We start from the raw sequence: 25,361 nt of genomic DNA, 5'->3' as shown, positions 1-25,361 counted from the left end.
TACAGAACGATATTTAAGGAAACAGGCTAAATTCAATGGAATGAATCATTCGGAGTGTTGCTAATATCCAAACATAACAACAGCACATGAATGCTATACTCATGGTCCCTCACAAAGATGACCTAGCGTTCTATATAGAATCAACAATTTCACATGGAATTATTAGGGAACTTGCCACATCCACCATAAATACTTTCAGTCTCAAACCAATACTAAGCATTGCCCAAGCACTAACAATAATTCTGCTTCTTGATTTCTTAATTTTAAGAAAAGCCCCTAAGGTCTCGCAGCTTTGTAAGAACCGATTGTCATCTTTCTGAAATCTCAGCAGCCTAAAAAAGTATGCATTTGTGTCACACTGGAGCCAAAGTCCAAACCTCTACACTAGTGCTTAGTGCTTGAGGGGATATATTTGGGCTTTGTGTTGTTTTCCCCTCAATTATTACTTCCTCGTCCTCTGAAAGTTCCAGAAAACTGAAGTCTGTTGTGGACCTGTGTGGACATGTACAGTGGTACCTCGGGTGAAGAACTTAATTCGTTCTGGAGGTCTGTTCTTAAGCTGAAACTGTTCTCAACCTGAGGTACCACTTTAGCTAATGGGGCCTCCCTCTGTCGCCACGTTGCCGCCGCACGATTTCTGTTCTCATCCTGAAGCAAAGTTCTTAACCCGAGGTACTATTTCTGGGTTAGCGGAGTCTGTAACCTGAGTGTCAGGGAACTGCCTTCGGCTCAGGGGCAAGAGGGGAAAAGGCGGATGGATTACAGAGAGCCCCCAAAGATCGTGGGAAGCAGCACCTCCTCAGCGGAGGAAGGAAGCCACGCCTCTAGTGGGGAGGAGATGCAGGGCTTGGAGGAGGCAAGGCGGTGCCAGGACACCTTGCCTGAGCAAAGCGGGGAGGAGAGAGGTCCCCCGTTACCCAAGCCTTCCTTGCGCAGTAGGCTTCTGCGCAGAGAGGGGAGGCGCAGACTGGGGGTCAAGAAACTACTCTGCTGGGGAAGATTTAAGCACCGCCCACTCTCAGATTCTGCCAGTGAATGAGCAAGACATGGAATAGAGGCGCTCTGCATTCTAAAGGTTTTTTTTAGCACCAATAAGAAAGCTTTAGAACAGACTAGTGAGGCATCTTGCCTGATTACTCTCGAGCAACCACCCGATACCCTTAACACTGAGGTACCAGTGTACTCATGTATTTATTCACCTATGCATGTAAACATTTTTTTAAAAAGGCTATCTTGGAACAGTGCCATAAAGTTACCTAAAACAATTTTCTCTCCTCTCCTTCTCACCCACTCTCCTGCAGCCACTACCCAAGGGAGAGACCATGGTGAGGAAACAGGATGCTCTGTCGCAGTCGCCACCGCTGTGGCAGCTGCTCAGGACAAGCACTGGCTTTTCCTCTTTCCTGAGCTCAGCACTGGCAGTGCTGGGGGCGGGGGAGAAACTGGGACATTATGGGATCAAATCAGAAGCCGGTTTGGCTTTTGAAATTCCGGGACTGTCCCTGGAAAATAGGGACATTTGAGGGTATGCCACACATGAGCGCTTGCATGAAAATTCGAAGTTAAGAGTGAGCCCAAAGCACAGAAGAGCCGAGTACAAAAAGTTCACATACCAATTTATCTGCAGGATTTCTAAAATCTGCCTGCTCTTACTTGCTTACTGCCCCCCATTCAGTGTTGACCATGCTAAGCTAGATAAGCCAACAGCCTAGCAGTCAATGGTTTCCAACTTTTTTGAGTCCCCTGCTCCCCTAACCAAGTACATTCTTTCTGCGGCACCCCTGAGGGGCTCAGGGGCCCAGTTATGTCACCCCTTGCCTGCAGGGCTGGCAGCCTCTCGCCTTTTTCCAAACACCATCCCCTTGTGGAGTGTTCCCTCAGCCTCCTCTCCTCTCCTTGGGAGTCCTCGGGGCAGCTTCTGCTGCAACAAACAGCTGTGCAAACCTTTGGGAAGCAGAGATGTGAGAGGACATCAGAAAAGGGAGGGAAGGAAAGAGGGACAGAGGCCAGTGTTGTCTGCGGCAGGCACCCCTGGCCATCGCTCAAGGCAGATTTCTAATGACAACTAGGGCATTTCGGGAAATGTCGTTTCACTATGCTGGCAAAACAGCAACTTATTTTACAGTAATTTACAACTGGGAGTGATTGTGTCAACATCCCATTTCATACCACTGTTCTATAGCGGAACTAGGGCTTCGAAAGAGTGGCTGGGGAAGACCAGCCAGATGGGCGGGGTATAAATAATAAATTGTTGTTGTTGTTGTTGTTACAAAAGGATTGTCTTCTTTCTCCGCTGGAAAATTCCCCAGAATACACAGGACCACATCAGGTTCCATCCGTCTCTGAGGGTAGGACATCTGAATGCCATTAATAATTCTCCCTCATTTTCTCTCAACCAACGCTGTGCAGCCCATGGCATTCTCTTTCCTTCTTTCATATACAGTCATACCTCGGGTTACAGATGCTTCAGGTTGTGTTTTTTTGGATTATGGACTGCCAAAACCCAGAAGTACCGGAACGGATTACTTCCGGGTTTCAGCGGTCACACATGTGCAGAAGCGCTAACTCACTCTTTGCGCATGCACAGAAGTGCTGAATCGCAACCCGCACGTGCGCAGATGCGCCGCTGCGGTTTGCGAACATGCATCCCACACAGATCACTTTCGCAGCCTGAGCGTCCACTGTATATGTGCCATGCATTTCACTGTACAGTAGTACCTTGGGTTACATACGCTTCAGGTTACAGACTCCGCTAACCCAGAAATAGTGCTTCAGGTTAAGAACTTTGCTTCAGGATGAGAACAGAAATTGTGCTCCGGCAGCGCAGCGGCAGCAGGAGGCCTCCTTAGCTAAAGAGGTGCTTCAGGTTAAGAACAGTTTCAGGTTAAGAACGGACCTCCGGAACGAATTAAGTACTTAACCCGAGGTACCACTGTATTGTATTAGGTCAACTGACAGCAAATCTTCATGAAGAGTTTAATGTTGCTATTATGTGATGAAATGTAGTCCTCAATCCTGTTAGTTACAACTTTCATAGTAATCACCAGTAGGAGAATTAGTTATCATTAGGATTTACTAGGAATGAAAGGGAAGTGCTAAAAACCTAACCTATGGATTCACAACGTGCTTTCGATTTTGAAAAGAAGGGTTACAAATGACATGCGCAAGGGGATTTCCACAGGAGCACAGAGTTAAAGCATAATGATTTATCAGAAACTCCCTGCCCTATGAAAATAAATAAAATGTATGCTTATAATATACAGCCATTACAACAATAAATGTGAACATGTTTATTTCTTTACAGTACTTCAGCCATATGAATGCTTTATGTTTATGCTATGAAAATGAACAATTTAAGGGTAGGAAAGCAGAAAAACCACACTCTAGCAGACAGGAGGAAATATTTGGTCAGCTGACATATGTAACAAGAACGAAACGCGCCTTGTTTATACACCTATAGATTATTCACAATATTTTTTTTATTGGAGAAAATCTATATGACCAATCAGGGAACTAGTTGCATTATTTCATTTCCTGACTGTAAATGAGGGCTTCTATTTTAGTAAACGGAAGTTATTACAAAGACAAGAGCTCCAAATCTTTTGCAGATCAGAGAGTACAAAGAAGGCATCTCTAAAAGAAGAGCAAAGTGCAAACAGGTAGGAAATGTGATTAATTGTCCATCTCCGTTTGTGCTATCAACCATTTTAAAATATCGACATATACAAATATACAGATTCTAAAGCAGCAAAATAAAATTGAATGCCACCACTGTTTAAAGCTTTTAACACTAATACTTCAGTATTGTAATGTAAGTGATTTTTAACTTTCTGAACTAAATGCAATTTTTCAAAATCCCTGCAGTTTTTTATCAAATAACTAGAATGAAAGACTGACAACATAAAGACCACCTCTATAACAAAGGGAGGACTGTTCCCACATTTCTGAAATAATGAATACGCTATACTTACAATATCCTCAGTTAATTTAAATTCAGAGGCATTGAGAAATACAAAGAATTGCTGAAAAATTGAGTTTTTCCTGTAGAATTAAACAAACCAAAGGATAAACCAAAGCAAACTCAGGATATATATATACGCCATATTTATGATCCAAAGACCTACTTTAGGCACACCTAAGGCACTGCACACACTCTGTGGGGTTTCTACTTTCTTATCGTTGGACAGATTTCCATGTAATCCGCCTTTGAAAGTCAACTCAACTCCAAACATTACCAGCCACATTTCATAGGGGCAAGCTACTTTTAAAAAAATACAAGCCTCGCACCCCCTGTTGCAAGGTTATTTAGATCCAAACCCATGTTGTGTTATGTTGTATTATAACAGAATTGTTACTAAAAGTACTTATACCAGCCTAACTTTAAACTACTAAACATTAATGTTGTGACCATTTTCACATTATCTTTAAGGTTAGATTTATAAATAAGCAAATTAAAATAAGCCACTGGGAAAGAGGTTTTTTGATGGAGCTAATTATTCAGTTACAGCAGCTAAATGTTTTTACCACTAAACATAGCAAATGGGTCCAAATTCTGAGGTCCTCTGTGCCCAAAATACAATTCTAAACGTGCAGCCCTTTTGGGGTTTGTTTTTTTAAAGTCACTTGCCTGGTAGCCCTCGTAAACAAGATCTGCCTGATGAGAAATCCATTTTTTTTGTTGTCGTTCAGTCAACCAGTGTGCCACAAACTACCCCATGTATCTCCGATCAAGTAGATCACTAAAAATGTTAAATTTGCCCAACAGCTGCCCTTTCCAGACTTCTTCCTTACATTTTCTCGACTTCACGCACCAAAATGGTGACAAATCGACCAGCCAAGAATAAACCTTGGCTACAATTCTGTTGGTGAACCACAAACTTGGGGTTGGGTGATACTCAAAGCCAAACCTCAGCCTGGCTCAGTGTGGGATGGGAACAAAAGGAACCAAGGAAGAGCAAAGCAGATGGGAGCACTTTTCTGGGAGCCCACACATTCACACGGCCCAGTAAGCCATGGTTTGGCTTACTGTGCATTGCGAATCTGGCCAGACTGTGCTATATGATCTATCTAAAATTCCAGAGGTATGGTATACATGCAAAGGTAAAGTACTGAGAGATAAGCAGCAGTAGTTCATGGCTGGCAAAGTCTTCTCTTACTAAAGTGAACAGGTTTAGCCATAGTTCAGTGGCAGAGCGCATGCTCTGGTTGCCAAATGCCTTCAACGTTCCAGCTTCAATTTCCGGCATCTCCAGGTAGGGCTGGGAGACACTTCTCTCTGAATCCCTAGAGCAGTGTTTCCCAACCACTGTTCCGCGGCACACTAGTGTGCCGCGAGATGTTGCCTGGTGTGCCGCGAGATGTTGCCTGGAGGGAGGCGGGCAAGTTGGGCGGCAAGAGGCGGGGCGGCGGCGGCGAGGAGAGGCCGCCCAGCGTGGGGCTTTCGCCGTCTGCCTGCCTGGCTGCCTGCGAGCTCGGCGGGCAGCGCCTCCGTCCGCAGCGCCCGCCTCGCGGCTCTCATTCCCTGCCCCTGCCAAAGCTCACCCAGCCAAGCCGCGCTCTCCTTCCTGCCTCGCTTTGCTGCCTCCTCCCCCCCCACCCCCAAAGCTTGGAGGTTCCCTGGCAAGGGAGAGGGGAAAAAAATGAAACTTACACTTTCGTGCGTCCCTCTCGGTGTGACGCTGCGCGCTGACGTCACGGGGCTGTAATGGTCTTGTGCCTCGAGATTTTTTTCATCAAACAAGTGTGCCTTTGCCCAAAAAAGGTTGGGAAACACTGCCCTAGAGAGCCATTGCCACTTGGTATAGATGCTACTGAGCATGATGCGCCAATGGTTTGATTCCCATGGATGGGGAACCTGTGGCTCTCTAGATTTTAATGGGTCAGGGATGATGGAAACTGTAGTCCAACAATGCCTTGAGGGCCACAGTTTAGCCACTCCTTCGTTAAATTTAAGTTTTATACTGAGAAACAAGGAAGTGGTCCCCTCCAACATGAAAGCAATGTTTCTGAGGTTGGAAGCCAGTGTTGCTTTCTAACTACATCTGGGCTAAGCAATCAGTTCTGAGCATGTACTTGTAACATGTTGTGGTAACAAATATATTCCAAATTTCATCTAAGCAAACTAGTTTTTTTTAGTTGGGCATGTTTTTTCTTTCATTTCTAACACAGTATTTAACCCTTTCTTGCTATTCATATAAATAACTAGATGTCGAAATGTTATATCATTTCCCAGCTTGCTTTTATTCTCACAAATTTACAACACCATCATGAAAATTTTCATTCAGAAGTTCATCGGTGTTCAATAAGGGCTTGTTTCAAGCTAAGCGCATAAAAGACTCCAACCCTAAATTACCAAAACCACTTCTGTTGTTTAGTCTACACTAAGGCTCATAGGCTAAAGGGAACTAGAAAGCCTTAACACACAGCTGCAAACTTTAGTTTGCTTTCATTCCCAAGGTTCTATTGACCTAGGAAACCTAAATCATCCAGTGGACAATGGCAAGATAAATTGGTTATCATGTGTCCTAGTCTACACATGCCACCGATTACAGATGAACAGGAGGAACATGTGTTTGGGTCTTTAACCAAGGATTTTGGTGTACTAGGGTAAACTAGGTCTCTTGGTGATGGGTCTTAGGGATGAAATATTAGTCATGTAAGGGGGAAAGGGGCTGTGGATCAAGACTTGGGGAAAACAATGCCCTTCCAGGCCCCTTGAGCCTTGCATGTTATGAGGCTTTTGGGGTGAAGACTTGGGGGAGGAACACGAGGCTCTTGGAACCCTGACTAAAATCACGTACAAATTATAAAGATGGAGGGGGGGAGGAGCAGAACCTGACTATATCCCTGAAGAACCAAGCACAGTTTTTCCATCTGGATCCCGTCTTAAGGGTTTGGTCATATGAAAGAGGGATTTTCCTAGACTGAAGAATGGGAAGGGTATCTAAAGCAGTCATGAGTAGGTAGTCTGTGGGGTGCAGTATTATGTTAGCATAAATTGGGTGATGGTCTCTAACCTTGATGGGTACTGATGTGTTTACCAGTTCCTGGCATAATGCTTCATGCATGGTGCTTTACCTAGCCAGGCCTCTAAAACCAATCAAGAGGTGTTCTGTAATAGTTTGATCGCTGTAGGAAACAGGCTGGGAGGAAGACACTTGCATATTCCGGAGGTCTCACACACTTCTTTGCATAACAAGTGAGAGTCATTCCGGTTGCTAAAGAATAATATTATCCTGGTGCTCTTAGCCAAAGCTAAGTTTCGTTTCTCAAACAAAAATTGAGATTTCTAAAGTCATGGTGCGAATGAACATTCAAAATGGTAGTGGGACCTCAGTAACAAATTTGGATCTAGAATATGCTGTGATCTAGATCATGTTAGATATGCTGTGTTAACGCCAATTAGCTATTTTCCCTGCTTTCTGATCTAAGTTGAGGATCCCATCCAAACTGTACTAAACAAAGAATACAGCAGCTTCTTGACAGTATTATGTGGTCTCCATGTCAGCTACTCGTGGTGGCTTAAGCCAACGTCACTGCAACAGCCTCATGTATGTGATGCTAAGCTAACTGACTGGTGGTCTAAATTCCATTATAGCAGGTTTGTAAATAATCAATTGCTCATTCACCTGTGATGAGTAAGAATCTCCTCCAGCGTACTAGGCAGGAAGCTTAACAAAATGTCACCTTTTAAAGGGCAGCACAAGTTACTTTCATAGGTGGGGGGAGGGTAGGAACGTTAGTAAAAGCTGAGTAGGTTGGTAACTTGCAGACGTATTTGCAAGACTGCATTGCAGCAAGCTACTACAAAATATCTAGTGGTTAGGACTGCATTGCCATAACTAACTTTGTGGTAGCTAAAGGCTCCTTAAGAGACTAGGTTGCCGCATGCAATTATGTCCCCAACCCATCTTATCTCTCTGTCCTATGTAATGCTTTTGCATACAGCTGCTGTGCTTCATCTGGTCTTTCTGGAACCACAGATTTCAATGCTAACAATGATCAGCTACTGCAGTAGTAGCAAAGACAGCAATCTTTGCAAGAAATGTGCAAGTGTCAAAACCAGTGGCACCCGCCACTTCTGCACATGAAAAAACACACAGCAGAGGCAGCTCAAAAGCACAGCTGCTCAGAAGACGAAGCAAGACCAAAGGTTTTCTCATTCAGCCACAAAAACAGGGAGGGTGTGGGGAGCTGCAAAGCAACAGGCGCTGGCAACCCACCCAAGAGACTGAAAGAAAGTAAAAAGACTCTCTTTTACCGTGTTCAGAACTTCCTCTATTAAAATTATCTGCTGCAAAAGACTGCAGAGTTTTTCAGTCTACTTCCCTCTACTTTCACCACATCTTCTTATTTCAGATATGAGCATACTGGAGGAGGAGGGAGATATGGTCATTCTTTGACATGAGTAACGATGCATAAATACGTGGTTCAGAGTTTGCCACTTACAGCAAATAAAAGGAGTTTGCATTAACATATTGCGTATGAGAAAATCCACTGAATATTCAGGAAATATTTTTGTCTGTTGATAATTCTGCAATATTAGTAAATACCAAACAATTGCTCTTGCACGACAACCTACTCTTTATGGCAACAACAACACAGTCAATAATTTGTGAAATGCTCAGCATTTCTCTGTAACGAGGGTGCGGGATCATGGACTAATGATGAATCCCCTGTTGGTGCCTGGAATTTCTGCAAATAATAATAATAATAATAATAATAATAATAATAATAATAATAATAATGCTAAACTAGGCCAGCCCTGGTCTGATTCAATTCAATGCATTCTTAAGTTCTTAATCAAGAAAGAATGCTTAGACTCACCACAGGAATCACTATGTCAGAGCCAATACAGAAACCATGAAAATGCATTCCTGCTTTGTAGATTCCAGCATGTACTGGGAGATTCTAATAGGATTCAAGCAGAGTCTACAAAACTGAAGTTAGTCCACCCTTCCTCTAGTCCCCTTCGTCAGCAAAATTTATCAGCAGGGGGCCAGTCCACTGTCCTTCAGACGTTGTGGGGGGCCGGACTATATTTTTTGGGGGGGAAGGGGGGAATGAACAAATTCCTATGCCCCAGAAATAACCCAGAGATGCCTTTTAAATAAAAGCACACATTCTACTCATGTAAAAACACCAGGCAGGCCCCACAAATCACCCAGAGATGCATTTAAATAAAAGGGCACATTCTACTCATGTAAAAACACGCTGATTCTCGGACCGTCCGCAGGCCAGATTTAGAAGGCAACTGGGCTGGATCTGGCCCCCAGGCCTTAGTTTGCCTACCCATGCTCTACAATATAGCTATTATAAAGTTGCTTCTCTAAAAGCTTGTTTGTGGTTTTTTTCTAAACAATATTCACTCGCATGATTTCACATCACTTTAAACCATAGTTTAAACTATGGTTTAAATGTGGACACACAGCTGATGCACATGCAGATACTTCACTCCTCTCCCACTCCTGTTGCACTACCAGGAATGAAGTCATGATCTGCCTTTTTCAGCATGTTTGGGTCTCACTGATCTCTAGGTAAAAGCCAAACCCCGAAGAAAATTATGTGTATACATAAAATGCGCAAAAGGATGGTTAGATAAATAATTGTTCTCCACTGGGCTCCCTTGTAGAGGCTCAACATAGTACGTTCATGTTTATTTTTTTCAAAGATATATATATTTAGTTCTCTAAATCACCTTTATAACTATATAAAAAAAGAATGAGCTACCTTCTGATATAAAATTATGTGCTAATTCTTCAGGCTAACAATCATTACTTTCTGTGCAAACCTTGCACAGATCACAGAGTGGAGAAAATGACATTTTAATTTTTTTAAATAAAAGCAGTTAACCTAGAGTTGCTGAATGGAGGTAGAAACTTACTACAGACCATGTTCCTTCTCTCAAACCTTCTACATTTCAGGGATATGGACTCGATGACCCTCGGGATCCCTTTCAACCCTACAATTCTATGAAGAACTGCTTTGCTGTGGCTGATTTCTCTGCCACGCTCCACCCACCTGCCCATTTTGCATTAGCATCAGCATTTTACAGAACTTCAAGGGGTCATTTGTAACTTATAAAGATCTCATGGGTCTATAAACTAAGCTAGCACATCAGAGGTTATGTTCAGCCGAAGTTTAACATGCAGCATTTTAAGAGAAATCACTTTCTCCCCAGTGAAATGCAAGCTTGGGGCTGCCCGGTTCCAAATGCATCTTCCCCATTGCAAACTAACCTGACTGATTGTGCGACTTAATTTATCATTGATCTGTTTTGTTTTTAGGTATCATGTTGTAAGTTGTGAATAACTACAATCAAAATCTAATTGCAATGTCTGGAAGTGACCATCCTGAAGAGTACAGAATTTCATCGCTTGTCTTCTACAGCTTTATTTTCGCAATTGGCTTATTTGTTAACGTCACGGCTCTCTGGGTCTTCAGCTGTACCACCAAGAAGAGAACAACGATAACTATATACATGATGAACGTTGCATTGCTTGACTTGCTTTTTATATTTTCCTTGCCTTTTCGGATGCTTTACTATGGCAAACGGTCTTGGATCTTTGGAGATGTCTTCTGCCAGGTTCTTAGTGCATTTACAATTTTTTACCCCAGCATCGCTCTATGGCTGCTAGCTTTTATAAGCGTGGATAGATATCTGGCTGTAGTGCAGCCCAAACATGCTAAGGGACTCAAGAACACAACCAAAGCTCTGATAGCCTGCATAGGCCTTTGGATAACGACTCTAGCGACATCTTCTCCACTGCTGTTCTTAGATTCTGATCCAGACAGAACATCAAACTTCACCACTTGCATTAAGATGATGGATATTATCTACCTAAAGGAAGTCAATGTATTAAATTTTTCTCGACTGATTCTTTTCTTATTGATCCCTCTATTTATCATGCTTGGTTGTTACCTAGTCATCATTCACAGTCTCGTTCGTGGAAGAACTTCCAAGCTGAAACCAAAGGCTAAAGAGAGGTCCATCAGAATTATTGTGACACTGATCGTCCAAGTGCTTGTGTGTTTTGTGCCTTTTCATATCTGTTTTGCATTTCTGATGCTCCAGCATGGACCTGTAAGTTACAACCCATGGGGAGCGTTTACCACCTTTCTCATGAATCTCAGCACATGTCTAGACGTAATTTTGTACTATCTTGTTTCTAAACAATTTCAGGCCCGAGTGATCAGTGTCATGCTTTATCGTAATTATCTTCGAAGCGTACGAAGGAAAAGTATACGATCTGGAAGCATGAGGTCATTAAGTAATATCAACAGTGAGATGATATAAAAAACTGTCAATAAAGACTTGAATAGTATTCAACAGAGCACAAGAAAGTATAGCAAAACTTTAAGAGCAAATGGAAAATGTCAAAGAAGAAAGAAATAACTATTATTCCTCTCTCAAATGGTATCCACTCTGAACAAAGAGGTTAGCCTATGTGGACATGCAATGAGACTCCTGCTTATTTAATAAATTCAATTTTATACCTGTTTCCTTATAATTTTATTATCTTTGCTGCTTGGGTGTAAAGATTATGTTACCTTTCTGGAATTACAAAATCTGAAACTTGGTTGAAAACTGTATTATTTCAGTGTTTATAGGATTGCCACACACATGCAAGAGGGGGGAGGCGTGGAAAGGGGGAAACTGTAGAATTCCTTATTTTGAAATAAAAGCGCTGTAGAATTCTGTATTTCGAAATCAAGTTTTCACCAGCAATAAACATTTAAGTAATAACAACTGATACTGCCTAATCTGTTATTTGCGCCTGCCAAAATAAGAGCAAGATGCAAAGACTTCCACACAAGCAAACAAGCATGGAAGCCAGCACTGTGCCAATGGCTGTAACAAAGTTTGTAATGCTGAAGGCTTCATTCTTGCAATGCATTGAGAAGAACCTTAAACAGCTCAGGACCGCAACACTTCAAGGTTCACCTTTCCCCATATGAATCAACTTGGAACTGCGATCAATATCTGGGGCCCTTCTGTGTGTACCTCCTTCATGATAGGTCCAGAGGGTGGAAACACGAGAACGGGTCTTTTCTGCAGTGGCTCCCCATTTGTGGAATGCTCTCCCCAGGGAGACTCGCCTGGTGCCTTCATTATACACCTTTAGGTTCCTGGTGAAAACATTCCTCTCCAACCACGCCTTTGGCTGATTCACATTCTATGTCTTTTTAGATGTGTTTGTTTAAATGGTTTTGGTTTTGTTTTCACTGTGTATTTTGTGTTTTATTTTGTATTTGCATGCTGTGAACTGCGCTGAGATCTTCGGATGAAGGGCGGTATACAAATTTATTTAACAACAACAACCTTGGACAAAAAGCATTTTGTTTCTGCAGCGGTTCTGATATGGACAGGGTGGAACCCTCCCAAACGAAAACGAAAACAGTCCAGCCTGTCAAATTGAAGGGCCTTTTGCTAATTATAAAAATAACAACAAAGTATAGTAACATGATAGTATCTGAATTTAAAATGCCAATCTTTACGGCAAACCTGAAAGGAACTTTTAAGTATCATAACAAATCTTTGAGGCTTTCTATTGCTTTCTGTTAGTGCAATGTAATAGCCTTTACTTCCAAATCTGGTATAGGTATTATCAGCTTATCATCAAAAAGGAAGATTTCGCAGCTAAAAGTAAAGGTAAAGGGACCCCTGACCATTAGGTCCAGTCGCGGACAACTCTGGGATTGTGGTGCTCATCTCGCTCTATAGGCCGAGGGAGCCGGCGTTTGTCCGCAGACAGCTTCTGGGTCATGTGGCCAGCATAACTAAGCTGCTTCTGGCGAACTAGAGCAGCACATGGAAACGGCGTTTACCTTCCCACCAGAGCGGTACCTATTTATCTACTTGCACTTTGACGTGCTTTTGAACTGCTAGGTTGGCAGGAGCAGGGACCGAGCAATGGGAGCTCACCCCATCGTGGGGATTCGAACCACCAACCTTCTGATTGGCAAGCCCTAGGCTCTGTGGTTTAGACCACAGCGCCACCCTCGTCCCAGATTTCGCTGCTACTACTACACAAAACATATCAGTGCTCTCTTTGAACCTACTGCACTTTACAGCTCATTGGCAAAAAAATTTACAAGGGTTCTGCTGTTTTATATTCCTGATGCAGCACTTATCAGCCCTCCCAACCCCCCAAGTTGTGGCCTTCTGAGAAATATAAATAAAAATTTCAGTATACAGTCAAACCTCGGAACTCGAATGGTTCTGATCTCGAACGTTTTGCTCCTGAACGCCAAAAACCCGGAAGTGCTCCGGTTTCCAAATGTTCCTCAGAAGTCGAAGGGCTTCTGAGGCACATTTTTCATTCCCCCCCCCCCATGACTTTGCAACCAGCCCAGTGATACTCGGTTATTGAACATTTTGGAAGATGAACAGTCTTCCAGAACGGATTATGTTCGAAAACCGAGGTTCCACTGTACTTAATATGTGTAGTTTATACTCCCAGCTGTTTTTGAATTGAATAAAAGTACAGTGGTACCTCAGGTTAAGAACTTAATTCGTTCTGTAGGTCTGTTCTTAACCTGAAACTGTTCTTAACTTGAGGTGCCACTTTAGCTAATGGGGCCTCCCACTGCTGCTGTGCCGCTGGAGCACGATTTCTGTTCTCATCCTGAAGCAAAGTTCTTAACCCAAGGTACTATTTCTGGGTTAGCGGAGTCTGTAACCTGAAGCATCTGTTACCCGAGGTTCCACTGTACTTACAAACTTACACAAAATAAGGCACATGCTATCAATTTTATGTGTCTAAAGTCACACACACATACATACACACAAATAAAGAAAGACAACTTTTCAAGAAACTTTGAATGGACTTTTTGATGAAATTTCATTTCCATTTCAAAAGTGGCCATGTTCATGAAAACAATTCCTCTTTTTCATATATGTTAGCAGCCATTATCCATCACCTGCTGCCGCCTGGGCTTCCTTCTCTCTCTTTTTCCCCAACTCAAAATAATTTATTCAATGACCCCAATTTATTCAGTGCAGGATCCCAGCCAATTGGGTGCTGTATAATAAAAGTTATGGCAACAAAGTGACATATAGCCAACAAAATTTGGCTATGCGAGGGTATCACTGAGGGCAAACAAAGAATTCCCATTGCTTCACTCTTAATAGCAAGAGGAAAGCAAACACACACCCAGTGCCCAGATGACCAAGCTAACACTTCTTATCTTACAATACAAGGTTTCCCCCTCAAAACAATTTCAGTTGTAAGTAGCAAAGTTTATTGCTCATTGGCCAATCAGGCCTTCTGTGTACATTCATACTAGTATATATAGCTCATGATCAAGAAAGGAACATCAGAACAGGTATCTGCGATGTTGGCTAGTTATAAACTTTCCCTCACAAAATATTAATACATATAATCTTAACACGTTTCAGTTTTGTGTCGGTATGCATGATCAGTTAGTAGAGTGTGGATCAGGATGCTGAGAAGTAACGAATAAAAGAAATGCATTTCCTTATAAGACTTAAAACTGTACTAACTACATCCCTTAAAACCATATTTAAGGTACCCAGAGTTCAGCAAACCCCTTAACAAGCTGCGGTACTTACAATCCCGACGGCAAACTATTGATGGTGAGGCCAAAAGAATATTCAACAGCTTCTACAAGGAGAAGATCAAACAATACTGACAGCATCCAGGAGCCCAGCAAAAATGACTGAAAAAGAGGAACACAAATGCTCAGAATCACAAACTTAATACATCTTCCCACAGGCTTGAGATGCACACCGTCTTTAAAAGACTTTTCTAAGGCCTAAAGATGATTTTTAGTTTTCTGGATTTTAGACAGAAGAGAAGAAGGTGGCGAAAGAGATCATAATCCGGAGAGCAAATACTTCAGCTCCCAACTTTGGTCTACCTAAACACAGTGATACAATTCCCAGCACCCTTAACATGTTTTGCACTAAGTTTGCCGACAGGGAGGAAGATACAAAGCATGAAGATGTAAAAACGTGAGAGGAAACAGAACTGGAACTTACAGAAAATTTTCTGCTGCCATATCTTCTTTCAAATATCCTGAAGTTGTAGATGAGCAAGCTGCTACAGAATGTGTCTTTGAGATCAAGACATACTGTTCTCCCACATACAAGTCTCCAAACCTGAAAGTAGCAGAAAACACATGAATATGCATGAATATGTCCCAAATGCCAATTGCTCTTTTGGTAAGATAATTTAAAAGAACAAGTTGCTTATATGAACACATTTTCAACCTTCGTCTTATAAACTGCATGTCAACTCAAGTCACACTAGATACAGTTCCAGTGCACGTACCTAACGTAGCTTGCTCTGTACTTTTGAGAACCAATGGTCCATAGCACTATAAAGCCATAATACGTACAAGGCCATAAAATGTTAATAGAGAGCAAAAGAAAACCTTCTAGCAAGGACACTGCTATTGCTGGAACAAGTTATTATCCTGGATCCCCTTTTAAAGACATATCACAAAAGGAAATAAATGACTGTGTCCGCACTCTGTACCCACAGGGGTTTGCTACAAATATTTCTATCCATAGAACACTGGTCCTGAAAGACCTACATTGGCTCCCAGTACGTTTCCGAGCACAATTCAAAGTGTTGGTGCTGACCTTTAAAGCCCTAAATGGCCTTGGCCCAGTATACCTGAAGGAGCGTCTCCACCCCCATCGTTCACTGAGATCCAGCGCCGAGGGCCTTGTGGCGGTTCCCTCACTGCAAGAAGTGAGGTTACAGGGAACCAGGCAGGGGGGCCTTCTCAGTAGTGGCGCCTGCCCTGTGGAAAGCCCTCCCAGCAGATGTCAAGGCAATAAACAACTATTTACTTTTAAAAGACAACTGAAGGCGGCCCTGTTTAGGGAAGTTTTTAATGTCTGACTCTGCATTGTTTTTAATATTTGGTTGGAAGCCGCTCAGAGTGGCTGGGGAAACCCAGCCAGATGGGCAGGGTATAAATAATAAATTATTATCATTATCATCATCATCATCATCATTATTATTATTATTATTATTATTATTATTATTATTATTATTATTTCATCAACTTTTTTTCTTGTTCCAACAAGATTAAACATCATATACCCATTTCAGATTACGGTCCACATGACACGGTACAGCTGCAAGGCTGTGTCTTGTGGTTCCGCAGGGGGTGGGGATTAGCGTCTTATTTAAAGAGCAAAAATGTCATGCTGGTAGAGAAACACTTCCCTCCACCTGCCTGGTGCTCATCTCTCTACATTCTTCCCCCAAACATTATTTTCCTTTCTCCAGACTCAGATACTAGGATGCATACTGACAGTGGCCTGGTTAGCATATCATGGAAAGCCAAGCACTGGCTTACTGGAAGCGTCCAAATGTAGCTCAATCGAAGTTTGTAGTTAAGAAGGAGAGAGCTTAACCATAATCTTGTGCTCAGATGACACATTAAGACAAACATTGGTTTAGCTGTCATGCCAACAATAAGAGAGGAAAAAAGTGGCTGTAATTTCTCTCTGGAAGCCAGCATTTTCATCCTAAATCATGGTTTGGTGTTATGTAAGAATGTGGACGGTAGAAGACTGTGCATGCCCAACAGGATTTTCTGGGCTGAATATGCTATAGATTGCATCCTTCACCCCCTTCATTTTAAAAAGGACAATTTTCATCAAATTTGTATGCATTGTGTGCCATGTGCAAATATGTATCCTCTTTCAAAGGTGCGATGGAGGGCCCCAAAAGAAATCAGGCTCACACACAAGCAAGAAATGCCCAGGAGGCAGAAGTCAACAGGTGAATTTTCCTATAAATTATTTCTATAGTAGGAAACCCCTCACCTGATGATTTTCTGCTTGCCACACAACTATTAAAAATACAAGAATCCTCTTTTACTCAATGAAAATCCTAAACCATGCAAAGAATTCAAGTTTCATGAGCTGTAAACCAATCGTCTTAATATAGGTCTTTTGTCAAATTGATTTAGACTGGCAATAATACACTGAGTGCAAAATCAGACATGGCATTTCAAATTTAGGGTGTGTGTCAAAAGATATTTTAGATTTATAGTGATCAGGGTTCAGATACTCATGATTGGAGTATTTTTTTAAAAAAGCAAGCAGTGTATTCCAATAACATTTATTGTGGTTACTCAGTCGTTGATCATACCTCCCAATAATAGCAATGCTATCAGCACAGAACAAACAGCCATCATTTCCTCTCCCTCTCTCTTTCTCTTTGAGCAAAAAGGATCTGAGATTTTGACATTCAAGTGTTCCAGCAGCAACAATCCACCTCCAATAACTCTCTCTTTTCCCCTCACGGGTGAGAAAGCAATTAATCACCTCCCACATTGCTGCTGTGGTCAACAGCCCCCATAACTGCGTTTTCATAAAAATATGCATGAGAAGCAGAGATATGCATACATACATGATCAGTATGTATGCACCCACCCAAGTAAGTCAGAGCAACTGGAGTTCTCAGCAGCTGGGCTCTAGCACTTTACCTCCTTCATCACCACAACTCAGTTTTTGTAGCAAGCCTGGCAGACTGCGTTCAGTGTTTTGAGGCTGCACTCACTTTGCCTTGATACTAGCCAGTATCCCTACAGCAGGCCAAAAGCATCCTCTGGAATGCATGCTTGAGGCAACATGGGGATTCCCTCCACCCCAGTGACATAATCCCCCAGCAACAAAGCTATTGCTGCATCTCTAATTTAATATGACCTTTGGACCTTTAAACTGAGACATACAGGACTGGATTGACATCACTGAAGGAAGAACAATTATGCGAGAATGCACTTAACTCATGGATGAATGAAATGGGCAGAGCAAAAAGCCTTTCCCCCAGTGTGGGTCCTCTGTTGCAGCCACTGCTAAACATTTGACATGAGAGACCAGCTTTCCTATTAGTTATGTTTCCCAAGTGTTGTGTGTTACTATTCCATTTGGCTTAGAATACATTCACACACACATCCAGGTTGCAGAATTCCTGACCTTTAAAGTTATACATATGCATTCTTACAAATGACTTATTGCTTACCTGAAATTCCTCTTTTACTGCTTGCAGATTGTATGTGAAGAACTTCTGATAATGTTGAAAGAGCAGAGCCAACAGAAGTGAGAGAGTGCTCGGTATTATTAAGAGGCCTTTTGACAGAGGTGCTTTATCTTTAAAACAAAACAAAAATAGATAATAAAATGTTCCAGTTACAATAATATTTCTGAAAACAGATTAAAGAACAAGAATGCTTCCCAATCCAAATTAAATGATATTAATTCCCATTACTTATAAAAGAAGAAGAGTTTGGATTTGATATCCCGCCTTTCACTCCCTTTAAGGAGTCTCAAAGCGGCTAACATTCTCCTTTCCCTTCCTCCCCCACAACAAACACTCTGTGAGGTGAGTGGGGCTGAGAGATTTCAAAGAAGTGTGACTGGCCCAAGGTCACCCAGCAGTTGCATGTGGAGGAGCGGAGACTTGAACCCGGTTCCCCAGATTACGAGACTACCGCTCTTAACCACTACACCACACTGGCTCTCACCACATAAAACTGATTTATGATTCAAATGAAACATAACAAATGAAACCTTATTTCATCCAAGTTCGGTCCAAGACCGTAATACTCATCTTCAATATTTTCCCCACTTTGAGTCTGTAGGAATGTGACTCTCTTATGAAAACGAACGTGAAAAAACCAACTAAACAGAAACATCCGCAGTAATTTTATTTTATTGATTTCTTAGAATCACAGAATCATAGAATTGTAGAGTTGGAAGGGGTCCCAAGGGTCATTTAGTCCAAACCCCTGCAATGCAGGAATCTCAACTAAAGCATCCATGACAGAGACCCAACCTCTGCTTAAAAACTCCCAATGAAGGAGAGTCCACCACCTCCCAAGGAAGTCCACTCCACTGTCTAACAGCTCTTACTTATTTCATGAGCATGCTATTCTTTATTCATATTATAGCATTTGTACAGGCTCTTCGGCCAAAAGGACTACCAGAGCAGCTTAAAGGTGAAGGTCCAGGGACCCCTGACCATTAGGTCCAGTCGTGGCCAACTCTGGGGTTGTGGTGCTCATCTCGCTTTATTGGCTGAGGGAGCCGGCGTACAGCTTCCAGGTCACGGGGCCAGCATGACCAAGCCACTTCTGGAGAACCAGAGCAGCACACGGAAACGCAGTTTACCTTCCCGGCAGAGCAGTACCTGTTTATCTACTTGCACTTTGACGTGCTTTCGAACTGCTAGGTTGGCCGGAGCAGGGACCAAACAATGGGAGCTCACCCCGTCGCGGGGATTCAAACCACCGACCTTCTGATCGGCAAGTCCTAGGCTCTGTGGTTTAACCCACAGCGCCACCCATGTCCCTACAAGAGCAGCTTACATACAATGAAATTACATACAATAGAGCATAGCAGATGGTTGTTGGTTCGAGCCCATCCAGGGGAGCATTGCAGGGAGTTGGACTAGATGACCCAACTCTACAATTCTGTGATTCTAATCAAAACAAGAGGAGACCCTGTCTGCAGGCTTACAATCACATCAGGGAAGAGGGACCGGGAGAAGGGGGAAAGCAAATGCAGGCACCAATTTCTTAATTCTTTCGACCAGCTAGAACAGAGAAGGTTCAGGAACAGGAGGTGCCTGATGGGGCTTGTCTTCAGCAGAGCTGATGGAATAAGCATTGTTTCTCACATGTTCCCGAGGCAGTCAGCTGTTAAATCAGATGATGGGTGAGGGAGAGGAGACCCAATGGAGCTCTAGCATGTTATGCTATGTGTGCTTATACTACTTTTTGAAGATTTTACCAACAGGCTCTTACTTCACTCTGTATACTTTATGTGTTGAAACATATCCCAAGATCTGCTGGCTGTGGGGCAGGCAATATGAAGTAGCAGGCTGCCGCCACCGAGTGTGTTAATGCACACTCATTTACCTACATGTGCATTAGATCCAGGGTCGACAATGTGGTACCCGTGGGAACAGCAGTGCGCTTCCTTGAGGACTTCCCCTGGTGCCCAAGAGCCTCTGAGCACCCTCGCTTCTTGCTCGTTGCCCCCTTTGTGATCAGATAGTGAGAGTGCTTACCTCCACACTCCCCCCCCCCCAAAAAAAATATGTACAGCTGATGGAAGAAGTTGGAAGAGCAATGCTCTTTCCTACTTCTTCTTTCATTTCTAGGTGCTTTCCAAGGCTCCGAACAACTAAAGAGAAAGTGACTGAAAGGGTAGGAGGGAAAGGGGAATGATATGGGAGATGGGAGCAAAGAAATGGTGCACCTGGGGGAGAAAATGTTGGGCCACAGGAGTCGGGGGGAATGGGGTGCCAGAGAAGGTGTGCATGTACACATGTGCACACACACAAAAGGCAGTAAACTGGACCCTTTTAAAATTGCACAATTTTCTCTCATCCTGCCCCCTCACCGCTATCACATCACAGACTACATCTGTCTTCACTGACCGATGACATAAAAATCACAGCTCTGGTGCATTCCAACAATACCATGGCACAAGAACGTACACCCAAGACACAGATCCTTATGTAGTCTCATAATTTTATTTTACAAGGTATTCCATCAAAACCACCACCAAATCATAGGTCATCTCCGTGTCCATAGATGCATTCTGTGATTTGTTAGCAGCTTGTTGTAATCCAATGTAAAAATTGTGACTATGACCTGGATCAATGTGTTTGTGGTGCCGGTGCGCCAGATCTGTTATTTTGATTGAGAGGACTACGAACATAAGCTTTAATTTGATTGAGTTTATCTTTGTTTTTAATGGTGGTTTTATGTATGTTTGTTTTTAATTTGTTTGTGGATTGGGGTGGATGGGGTGCTGGGGGGGATAGGACCTCTGGTGGGGGACACATTGTGCTCCTTCTGGGGTCGTTTGTTTAACTTTGGTCCCTACCCTGCACTCAGCTCTCACCAGTGGCTGCTAGAAGTTGTCAGCATGCGACAGCAGCCACACCCTGGAAAACAGTTTCAGCTGACTAGATAAACCAGGCGAAGGTTGCCGATGGGTCTCAAACCCTCAGTGAGTTAGGGACTTCCCCTGCATGTGAAGACAGACTCTGGCACATTGAGCGGACAAGACCAATATTGGGTCCAATGGTCCAGAAGATGGCTTCTAAACATGAAGAAGAAGAAGAAGAAGAAGAAGAAGAGGAGGAGGAGTTTGGATTTGATATCCCGCTATATCACTACCCGAAGGGGTCTCAGAGCAGCTAACAATCTCCTTTCCCTTCCTCCCCCACAACAAACACTCTGTGAGATGAGTGGGGCTGAGAGACTTCAGAGAAGTGTCACCCAGCAGCTGCATGTGGAGGAGCAGGGACGCGAACCCGGTTCACCAGATTACGAGTCTGCCACTCTTAACCACTACCCCACACTGGCTCTACCACACACATGCTGTAGAGAGAAGCGAGGGGCAGGTGGGGCTTGTCAACCTGAGAAGGTAGCCCATCTAGGAGAAGGAAAACTCTGATGTTAAACCTTCGCTACCTTGCAGGATATCTTCGGGAGAAGAAAAGGCTAAAGAGTAAACCCTACACAAATCCGTAGTGGATTTCATAAGGTGGTTGGATAGCGCCTTGTAAGTTCCTTCTGGCAACTCCTGTAAGCAAGCTGGTGCCAAACATATTTCTCTGCTTTCTTTTGGGCCATATCAGCAAGGCCAAGAGGAAACTCGTGTTATCTGGGCAGAACAGGACCTCCATACACATTGCTCAGGCTTGCGCCCCAAGATCTCATTACACAGACTCAGACCCTGCAGTATACAGTATATAGATGCAAACCTTTCACCCGTACTTGGTCATCTGTGTTTCTTTTAGACATCTAAAACTTTAGCATACAGGAAGTGAGTATTTGGCTATTTTTATTTTTATCACAAGGTAGAGTAGCCACAGCTGTAACCAACACCTAAACGTGACAGTTACCCACAGTGGAAAGTACAGCTGTCTGTTCAATCATCAGATGTCTTTGCAAGCAAAATGTCGTCAGGAAAATGTTTTAAAATAAGAACGCATGTCAGTTTTAAAGGTATAATAAAGTTGTGTGGCTCTATGAAATTGTTCAGTAGATCAGTATAAAACCTTTACTTATCAGCAGCAAAAATACTGCTACTAAAACAGTGCCTGTTCACATTACCTGGATTTAAAAAATATTCAAATTGCCTAATAAGTTTATAAAATCCTGAACTCGTTTATAGCAACAATGATTTGGCATTAGGAGTCCACAACTCAAGAAAGGCAAACATTCAAGTCTTCATAAAAAGGACCTTCCTAAGAATACTAGGGGTCAATGAGGATTTTTTGACAGCATAAATTGTCAGCTCATTCTCCCTTCACTACCAAAAATATTTTTGGGAAAGGGAGAAATTAGCTATCAAAGCCCAAAAAATCACATTATAATCACATTATAAGCATCAGGCAGGAGGCATGGTTGGCCATGAAACTAACTGGAGACCTAATTTAGTGTCTCCTATACCCTCAGAGCATTTTTTAAGCCAAATAACTGTAAAATTTACTTTAATTAAGCATCAGGTAGACCCCCCCCCGAAGGCCCTGGTTTTGGTCACTCAATATATTTTGGTTACAAGTCCCATCAGCCCCAGCCAGCATTACTAATGGTCAAGGATGATAGGTATTGTAGTCCAACAACATCTGGCTAACCTTGATTTAAGGCATCTGTCTTTTTCAATTCCTTCAGAAAAATTGGTTAAATCCAGAGATACTGCAAGTACTGTGACACATATGATACACTTTTTTAAAAAAAAGTTCAAAGATTGGTCTTGCCTGCCATCTATCTGTTACTGGATATATTTATTTTAAAGTCTGAAGTTTTCTGCATGCTGAACAAAATGCAGGAATTAAAACAAAGGCTGTAATCTTGAAAACACCTGTATGCACTGCCCTATTCACCTACTATTTAGCTAACTGCATTCCTATGCTAGGTGGGGAAAAGGGGGCTTGCCTCTTCCAATAGCCCTCTTTCTATGTTGGGTACAGAAGAGAAACAGAGAACTCCACCTATACTAGACTGAAAGAGTTCAGCACTCCACGCTTCACTCGAATGAAAAGGATTAAAGGGGGGATCCTAATTTGAACAAATAGCAAGCATTTTAAATCTACTTTCTAATCAGAATCTTCTTTTTAAAACAACAATATTGAGTATATGGCACTCTTTCCAAATTATCTAAACAAGGGGTGGGAAAACTGTGGCCCTCCACATAATATTGCAATGCAACTCAACAGCTATAGGCCAAGCTGGCTAAACATAATATTGCATGACTATTGGCCAAGATGGCTGGAGTTATGGGAGCTAGAGTTCAACAATATCATGAAGCCCATAGCTCCCCACCCGATTTAAACTCAAGGGTTCAGAGTGGACAATAACTGCTCTGCAACAATACTTGGTCTTGCTCTAACTAGTTGACGCAGTCTCGACCACAGGTGCTATTTAACGTGTATTATCTGCTTATCCTACTGGTAAAGGGGTGGAATTTGAACTCATGCAACAGGAGGCAGAGGAGAATGTTAAGGGAAAGTTCGTATTATGGTTTAATGCTCTTCCCACATTCTTACAAGTCATCCGCTCACCAGGTAAAACATCCCTATACTATATTAAGTTGGCCAACACAGCTCATTCTTACACAGTCCAGACTCCAGTTGTGCCATAACTACAACAGAAGAACAAAAGTGTGTAACTCAACTAGCTGAGTGCAGCTAGAAACAGCCGTCCTGGATAAGACCAAAGCTCCTTTTAATCCAGCATGCTGTTTTTGACAGCAGCTCGCCAGATGCCTATGAGAAGTCCACAGACAGGACATGAGGGCAACAGCCATTTCTCACTGTTGTTCATCAGAAGATGATATCCAGGGGCACATTGCTGTAGTACTATATACACTTATCATGACCAGCAGCTATGACAGCATTATCCAATCTCACTTTAAAGGCATCTAAATTGTTGGCCATCACGTCTTGTTGAAGTGAATTCCACAGTTTCACTCTGCACTGTCGTTTGCATGCAGTCAGATATATAAAACACACAGATTTACAACATATTATTAACATGAACACATGGTGGGAAACAATTTCCCTGCTAAGGCCATTGTGAATCAAGGGTGAGGAGGGAGTGCACTGTGATGGTTATATTATTGCAACACAATCCTAACCCTGTCTATTCAGAAGTTAAGTGCTAGAGGTTTCAGGATTGTAGCTTTAGGTGCAGGAAGGTTCAGGTTAAATTCCCTGAATGATGACACTGACTGAATTACTTCAGGCCAATTGCTGTTCCCCAGCCTAACCTATTGCACAGAACTGCTGTTGAAGGTATGATGGAAGAAACCATGAGCGTTGCCTTGGAGGAAATGTGGAATAACACACTTTTTAACCCCTGGCTTTTAACACTTGAAGTGTATGTTTTTAGGACCCACTTCATATTTATTTTTATAGCTATTGTAAGTTATTAATTGTTATTAATGCTGTAACCTGCCCTGGGACCTTATGTTGAAAGGTGGGCAATCAATCAATCAGTCAATCAATCAATCAATCAATCAATCACATGTGTTGCTGCCACCCTGTGCACACTTATTTGGAAGCATGTCTCTCTGAACTTTGCTTAATTGGGGAATCTATAGCCTTTTAAACTGTGGGGAGTTACTGTTTTCGTTTACTACTATGTCATGTATTTTTGTGTTTTGTTTTGTGTGTTTTTTGATATTGTAAATCTCCCTGCGTTTCTCGAATGAAGGCCAGTATAGCCATTTAATAAACAAAATAAATAATAGTAATATGCTCATTACAGAGGGTTAAGCCCATTGCAGCAAAAATCAAAGAGTTGCATCTTTCAATGACAAGATCTTTCTTTTAGAACTTTGAGATGACATGTGAAGGCAGCCCTGTATCGGGAAGTTTTTTATGTTTGACGGTGTTTTATGTGTTGGAAGCCGCCAAGAGTGGCTGGGGCAATCCAGCCCAATGGGCAGGGTATAAATAATAAAAGTACGGTATATCATCATCACTTTCCCCCCCCAGTGGATACTCAAGGGTATGCAGTACTTTTTGTTGTTGTTAAAAAGTGTGACACTTTTTTGGTTAAAAATTGTGACACTTACTGTAACAACTTCATGGTGAGTACAGGCCCCTCTCTTTCTTTGGTTAAAAATTGTGACACTATAACAACTTCATGGTAAGTACCTGAACCTATTTTTCTAGAAAAAAGTTGTTCTTCTTCTTCTATTATTATTATTATTATTTCTGCAATGCGAACTTCCTGGGACTCTAGATAACCCACTAAGGGCGGACTCGCAATCCGGCTAACGCGCGTTCCGAGCGGGCGCCGTGCACACGCGCAAAAACTGCGACACGGGGGGGGGGGGAGCGATC

At 42.5% G+C, this 25,361-nt stretch overlaps 2 protein-coding genes across 2 annotated transcripts in view; one reads left to right on the top strand and one right to left on the bottom strand.

The window, feature by feature from the left end:
- The window catches only part of UBAC2 (UBA domain containing 2), a 79,535-nt gene that overhangs the window by 53,830 nt on the left and 344 nt on the right, over positions 1-25,361 (bottom strand). Inside the window, exons 2-4 of the mRNA XM_081198598.1 lie at positions 18,012-18,139; positions 15,005-15,124; positions 14,576-14,682 (exon numbers count right to left, since the gene is read on the bottom strand). Of these exons, the coding sequence (XP_081054724.1) occupies positions 14,576-14,682; positions 15,005-15,124; positions 18,012-18,139 (355 nt within the window). The remainder of the gene's footprint in view (positions 1-14,575; positions 14,683-15,004; positions 15,125-18,011; positions 18,140-25,361) is intronic.
- On the top strand, positions 3,383-11,753 carry GPR18 (G protein-coupled receptor 18). Its single transcript, XM_081198079.1, has 2 exons — positions 3,383-3,659; positions 10,287-11,753. The coding sequence occupies exon 2, from the start codon at positions 10,334-10,336 to the stop codon at positions 11,294-11,296; it is 963 nt and encodes a 320-aa protein (XP_081054205.1). The 5' UTR covers positions 3,383-3,659; positions 10,287-10,333; the 3' UTR covers positions 11,297-11,753.

Source organism: Podarcis bocagei, assembly GCF_964188305.1.
Source record: "Podarcis bocagei genome assembly, chromosome: 6".
NCBI classification, from domain to species: domain Eukaryota; kingdom Metazoa; phylum Chordata; class Lepidosauria; order Squamata; family Lacertidae; genus Podarcis; species Podarcis bocagei.
Note: the sequence above shows the minus strand (reverse complement) of the source record. Positions and strands in the feature narration are given on the sequence as shown.